At 44.8% G+C, this 7,098-nt stretch overlaps 1 protein-coding gene across 1 annotated transcript in view; it reads right to left on the bottom strand.

Moving 5' to 3' along the window:
• Positions 1-975: 975 nt before the first annotated feature.
• gpn1 (GPN-loop GTPase 1) overlaps positions 976-7,098 on the bottom strand; it is a 16,428-nt gene continuing 10,305 nt past the window's right edge. Inside the window, exons 8-14 of the mRNA XM_034865349.1 lie at positions 5,868-6,014; positions 4,795-4,877; positions 3,865-3,904; positions 2,555-2,645; positions 1,633-1,737; positions 1,314-1,456; positions 976-1,177 (exon numbers count right to left, since the gene is read on the bottom strand). Coding sequence (XP_034721240.1) covers positions 1,353-1,456; positions 1,633-1,737; positions 2,555-2,645; positions 3,865-3,904; positions 4,795-4,877; positions 5,868-6,014 — 570 coding nt within the window. The 3' untranslated portion in view covers positions 976-1,177; positions 1,314-1,352. The remainder of the gene's footprint in view (positions 1,178-1,313; positions 1,457-1,632; positions 1,738-2,554; positions 2,646-3,864; positions 3,905-4,794; positions 4,878-5,867; positions 6,015-7,098) is intronic.

The raw sequence follows: 7,098 nt of genomic DNA, 5'->3' as shown, positions 1-7,098 counted from the left end.
CCCCCCCCCCCCCCCCATCTTGTTTACATTCACTTCCAATCAGAGAGCTATCACTTTCTTCAGCTTTGTTCACATTTTTTGTCACTTTTATTGACATTTGTCTTTTATTGACAAATTTTCGACCTTTTTGTGTCTTTACCTCGATGGTTTTATCATGTTTTTGACTTCTTCAGAGTCTTTTTTTCCCTTTAAATTTGTCACTTTATTCGACATTTGTTCACATTTTAGTCCCTCTTATTGACATTTGTCTTTTATTTATATTTGTCACACACACAAGTTCTTTTTATCAATTATCGTTTTCTTCAAATGCTATAAAATTGACAAAAAAACACCAAAATTCAATGAAAGTAGTGAAGTGATTTAACTATGGTTGGAGTCATTCTTACTCTTGTTATTATTTGTTATTTATGTATTTGACCCTGTTCAGCACGTTGGTCAGCTGTTGTTTCTACATGTGCTATAGAAATAAAACTGACATTGACATTTATAGTAGAAGCTTCAGAAGAGCTTCGTCTTTTATTTGCATTTTGTTTTGGTTTAGGGAAGTTTCAGGTTGCATCTGGAATTGTTTTGTTTGTTGTGTTCATCTCTGAATAAATAGAAGCTGCTACTTGGGAATCTTGTTGAGGCCTTGCTTGGGAGTGTGTGTGTGTGTGTGTGTGTGTGTGTGTGTGTGTGTGTGTGTGTGTGTGTGCGTGTGTGTGTGTATACACACGTTACATGCTGCATCTCGGCTACCCCTCGACATTTGGACGTAACGCCATCACACGCACGCGTCACTTCTGGGTTTTAATCGTCTTGTGGAGGAAAACGTCAGAAATTTGGACCAATTTGAGCTAAAAGCTCACTTTTATTTTGAAAATCATAAATCATTTCAGTCATTTTAACCAACACAAGTAGACAGAATAGAAATCCACACAGGTTAAACAGGTTAGAAGAGTTCTTTCTGATAGAAAAATATAACTTTTCTTTAAGGGTGGAGGAGCAGCCAATCAGCTTGACTGAATGAGTGAGGTCACGGGGTCAGACAGGAAGTTCAGGTGTAGTCTCATTTGAGGAAGCCGTGTCTCTTCCAGGTGATAGTCTGGGCCCGACAGAGGGGAACCTCCCCTCCTCACCTTTATTTGGTCTTTCCTCCGCGGTGGAGGTAGACGTCAGGCTGCAGAGGTCAGGGGTCCTCAGGGGTCGGGGGTCCTCGAGGGTCAGGGGTCCTCGGGGGTCAGGGGTCCTCGAGGGTCAGGGGTCCTCAGAGGACAGGGGTCGGGGGTCCTCGGGGGTCAGGGGTCCTCGGGGGTCAGGGGTCCTCAGAGGACAGGGGTCAGGGGTCCTCGGGGGTCAGGGGTCCTCAGGGGTCAGGGGTCGGGGGTCGCCCCCTTTCTGTTCCGGACCTGAACCACTTCCTTCCTCTCCTTCAGGAAGTTTCCAAAGGCGTCGGTCTCTTTGCTCTCCTCCGTTGCTAGAAACAGAAAGTTGGGGTGTAACGATGCATCGACCAATCAGACGTCATTTAAAGTGTAAAACCAACTTCAACATGGTCTCAGTTCCCTTCATTAGCCGGTGATTTGTTTTTCTGAGTCAAAATTCCAAATGAACCTTTTTTGACCTTTTTATTTAAACGGTTTCTCTTCTCACCGCTGTGGTCGATGTCGTCCGTGTCGCTGTCTTCGTCCTCCTCGCTGTCGTCAGGGTTACCGCGTCCCATGATGAGGTCACTGGGCCCGGCGAAGTCCGCAGGCCCTGAGGACAGGAAGCCAATCAAACACAGTAATACAGAGATAGATGGAGAGGTGGATAGAGATAGATAGAGAGAGAGAGAGAGAGAGAGAGAGAGAGATAGAGATTTCTGCGGAATTTTAACAGTGCAATATGTTGAACACTGTTAAAGTTCTGCAGAAATCTTAACAGTGTGCCTACTACTTGGTCCACATCCTAACAATAAACAAAAAATAAGAAAAGTGTTACATGTCTTAACCCTTCAGAGACCTTTCTAAAACCTATTTAAGACCTTTCTTTTCCCAGAAACAGCCATGACGTAGCTAGCGCTGAACCAACCAGACTCCATTTAAAAAACAGCACTTTTAGCGTGGATAGAGCCAACGTATTTTCACATGTAAATCAGTAAAGTATGTATTTATTTCAACCAACACTAGTGTTGTGATGGTTGGAAAAGTGTAGAGAAGACCAAAAACAGCTTTTTATAGTTGGATTTGGTTTCTGTCGACTTTGAAGGAAGTGTGTTGTACGATGTTAAAATGACTGATTATTTACATGGAGTCTGGTGAGTGTGGTCCATTGTGACGTCATGGTAGCTGATAAATAACACTTGTTCTCCTTCCTTCCTCTCCTCCTCCTCTACAAGTCTCATCTCTATGAAAAGAAAGAACTACAACATCACGGAGTAAATAAAAACAAGTATTAGGTGTTACATTGACCTAGGAAGATTAATACCTAGAATTATTCAAGACCTAAAACAGAAAATCTTTTAGACTTATTTTTTTAAGACCCCGGGGAATCCCTGTATCAAAACAAAAGCATTACGGTTTTATTTATCTACCTGCTGAAGATGTGGTCGTCATGTCGACGGCTCCCAGGTCCTTCCTGAGTCTCTCCAGCTGCTCCTGCTCCTTCCTGCTCTGAGCCTCCGCCTGACGGGACAGGAAGTCAGTTAAAACTCGGAGACACGCGACGACAGAATCTCAGTTCTCTTCTTTGATATCTCATCGCTCCTCGGCTAAACCGGAAGTTGTTCTGTTCCTCGTCTCAAACCTCCGATTCCTGCCCCGGGAGGAGGGGTCTCTGAGGAGCTATGAGTGAGGATGGAGGAGGGATCTTAGAGGAGCTACGAGTGAGGATGGAGGAGGGATCTCTGAGGAGCAATGAGTGAGGATAGAGGAGGGATCTTAGAGGAGCTAGGAGTGAGGATGCAGGAGAAATCTTAGAGGAGCTACAATTGAGGATAGAGGAGGGATCTTAGAGGAGCTACAATTGAGGATAGAGGAGGGATCTTAGAGGAGCTACGAGTGAGGATGGAGGAGGTATCTTAGAGGAGCTACGAGTGAGGATAGAGGAGTGATGTTAGAGGAGCTACGAATGAGGATGGAGGAGGGATCTTAGAGGAGCTATGAGCGAGGATGGAGGAGGGATGTTAGAGGAGCTACGAGTGAGGATGGAGGAGAAATCTTAGAGGAGCTACGAGTGAGGATGGAGGAGGGATGTTAGAGGAGCTACGAGTGAGGATGGAGGAGGGATCTTAGAGGAGCTACGAGTGAGGATGGAGGAGGGATCTTAGAGGAGCTATGAGTGAGGATGGAGGAGGGATGTTAGAGGAGCTACAAGTGAGGATGGAGGAGGGATCTTAGAGGAGCTACGAATGAGGATGGAGGAGGAATCTTAGAGGAGCTACGAGTGAGGATAGAGGAGTGATGTTAGAGGAGCTACGAATGAGGATGGAGGAGGGATGTTAGAAGAGCTACGAATGAGGATGGAGGAGGGATGTTAGAAGAGCTATGAGCGAGGATGGAGGAGGGATGTTAGAAGAGCTATGAGCGAGGATGGAGGAGGGATCTTAGAGGAGCTACGAATGAGGATGGAGGAGGGATCTTAGAGGAGCTATGAGCAAGGATACAGAGCATCCATCCTGGAAGCCGCGCAGAGCCCAAACAACTGACAAATTCACAAGACGCTTCAGAAACAAGGACGTCTCGTCCCTCTAAAAACACGTTTCCTCGTTCCTCTCTCCACCCGTGCTGCCTCGGTGGGACGGACTAAGACGCGAGGAAGGGAAGCAAGTGAAGGAAACCTGGATACAACTTAGGAGAACTGAAATTCAGCCTGAGAAATGTGAAACACAGGGAACACACTCACCAGCTGTTTGTGGAGTCTTTCATATTCTGGTCGGTAGTCCCTGAGGAAAGAGGAGGAAGAGTTCAGTGTAGGGCTGCACGATTATCGCCAAAATGACAATAACGAATATTTTAATCCAAATTAACACAATAACAGCAGGACGTCAATGCTTCAGCATCTCAACAGAAAACACTGAGTCCAACTTGAGTCGTACGGACGATGAAACTAATCCAAACACAACAACGACTAAAATAAAAGACAACAAAACGTAGTGGTGTCTGTAATGCGAGCTTGTTGTGTTAGTACTACGTCGCCCGCCAGCGGAGCGTTTATTGGACTGGTGGAGAATGTTGCATTTTAGTAGTTTTGTACATTTTTAACCCTTGTAAAGGGTCAAATTGACCCATTTCACATTTTTACAAGAAGAAAAACTAAAAAAAATGTCTACCTAAAAATCAAGGGCATTCCTGACTCAATTCTGAACATTATTCCGGATATGACCACAGACGGAGTCGGGACCCGAGGGGGACGAGAAGGTCCCGAAAGTGAAGACAATATCGGAAGCAAATATCACAGCTCCCTTTCTGTGTTTTCTCTGGTCATGTAGCATTCATTTTAAAAACATTTGTGCAATTTGACTGCATAGACAGACCCTCTTCTCCAGAAATAAAACACATCTTTAGACTTCTGTTTATTAATCCTTTTGGGGTGACTCCCGCAAGGAAACTGAAATTTCCAGCCGCAGTTTTTTAGCAAGAAGAATACAGCACAGAGGGAAAAAGAAAACGACAGTTTAAAGACAATAAAAACCGAAATAATGTTAATTATAAAAAACAGTTGGCTATAAAAAGACATTTACCATAAATTATCTCATCACACTTATTATTTAATGCACCTGCATACAGAAAACGAGACTGAAGACATCTGATGTGACGAGTGACTGAAACTCACCTCTCGTACTCGTCGGCTGCGTCCTCCACCTGAACGAACAGCTCGTCCAATCCGCTTCCCGTCACCGCTGAGACACCCACCACCTGCAGACAGAAACAGCTGTTTGAGGATGTGGGGGTTCAGAGGCGTCTGCCTGCACGATCCGTTCTAAGCATGTGCAATATGTTCGCGCATGCACAAATATGATGAACGTGGATTTACGACACTGCACGATCGGTTCCCATAGACCGTTAAAGAAAGTTTGTTTGCCTCCGCCGGGAAGCTAACGTTAGCTTAGCTAACAGCTAATCCGGCTAACGGCTAGCTGAGACAGCATGTAAAAGACCCTCAAAAGTTAAAATAACCGTTAAAATATATAACAGCTGTTACGTCAGTTCTACTTTACTTGTGCTCATTTAAAATACAATCACTCACTACTTGTCTTTATTATTACTGTAAAGTCTTAATTTAGCTGGAGCTGCTTTTCCCACTGTTTAGTTTGAATAACGTTATTTTAGCCTGAACCAGCTAGCGGTAAGAAGAAACAGCTGTTAGCTAAACTAACGCCGTTGGAGGCTAACAGCAGACCGCTACTGTGGACCAGATCGTGCAGGCAGGACGGATTGTGCACCCACAGCGTCTACACTCCAATCTCATCCACAGCACCATTAGACTTTACATCTGGATGTCAGGCTCTCCCTCACCGTCCGCTCTCTGTCTCCATTCTCAAACTATAGCGAGCTACACGCAGAATATGTTGTGTAACATTACTGTAACCTCTGCTGCATGTCATCCCCCCCTCTCCCCTTTCATGTCTTCATCTGCAGTTCCCCCACTGTGGGACAAATAGAGGTTTTTCCTATCTTATCTTCATCTCTCCTATGGAAAATAAAAGCATAAAATGAACCTCATAATCTTGTTACGTGGTACAAACCTGCAGCACAGGCCGCAGATTTTTATGGTGAACAAAATGAAACGCCGGTTTTAATACACATCTTTTGGGTTTTAAATATATAGATGGTTAAGTTTGACAGGACTCCTAGTGCGGTAAATCTCTCTGGATGCAGTCTCCCGGTCTGTCCTCGTCCTCTTACTCTCAGGTTGGTGTAGAACTCGTCCAGCACCAGACTCATGGAGCGCGTCAGGTTGCTGACGTACGAGGTTTCCTGGTTCAAAGCGTCCTGGAAAACCTCAAAGTCCTGCATCCACTCCACCGCGAAGCTGTGGTCGATGATGTCAGTCTGCAAAGACCAGTCAACAACTTAAAATGTCAAGGAGAGAGAAGAAACCCAACACCAACTGTTCTGGAAGTTTCTTGTTACAGCCAGGGGGGAATTTGGTTGAAGATGAGACTTTGTTGACACAAAATAAAGACAAGCTGCAAACTGAATTAAAGGTTTAAGGTATTCGGTGAAAAAGGTTTAATTATTTCTGCAGAGAACAATCAAAATGACGAGAACAGCTTTCACATTGATCAGAGTTCCAAAGTGGCCACAGTTCTGTGTGAATACAATCAGTAATACACGTCTTTATATCCAGCGCCCCCAGAGGAGAAAAAGCCCTTGTTTGGAAAACTGTCTAATCTCTAACATAACGATCAGTGGACCTCAGGCAGACAGTTTGTTCTATTACGTATTTCTGAATCTGTCCCTCGTGTGTCAAGTTTCTCGACCGGTCATTCTATCTTAGCTGAAGAAAGACATCTTGTCTCTTGGATAGGTTATGGTCTCGACCTGGGACCTGTTGCGGTCTCGACCTGGAACCTGTTGCGGTCTCGACCTGGAACCTGTTGCGGTCTCAACCTGGGACCTGCTACGGTCTCGACCTGGGACCTGTTGCGGTCTCGACCTGGGACCTGCTACGGTCTCGACCTGGGACCTGCTACGGTCTCGACCTGGGACCTGTTGCGGTCTCGACCTGGGACCTGCTTTGATAAACCCAGCTTTAGGCTGAGTTTTGTGTTTCTGTCTGGCTCCACGTCTTCTATTCTTCAAGGAAATGGTGTGGAGTCCTAACAAACCCAGTTGTCTCCCATCAAGGACACACAGATGACAGATACAGAAGTCATATACTCTGAGAGGCATTGGAGATCTTACTATGAATAATTAATATGAAAATCATTGGTTAAATGCAATTTTCCCATTACACAACACAAGATGTGTAAAGTACATGTGTACTATAATTGCCCTTGTTCATCATACCAACACTGATTATGAATATTTCTGTATGTCTGCATCAGTGTCTCTTTCTATCTGCATCAATGTCTCCGTCTATCTGCATCAATGTCTCCGTCTATCTGCATCAATGTCTCCGTCTATCTGCATC

Source organism: Etheostoma cragini, chromosome 1, assembly GCF_013103735.1.
Source record: "Etheostoma cragini isolate CJK2018 chromosome 1, CSU_Ecrag_1.0, whole genome shotgun sequence".
Lineage (NCBI taxonomy): Eukaryota > Metazoa > Chordata > Actinopteri > Perciformes > Percidae > Etheostoma > Etheostoma cragini.
The sequence above is the reverse complement of the archived record's forward strand: the minus strand, read 5'-3'. Positions and strand labels throughout refer to the sequence as shown.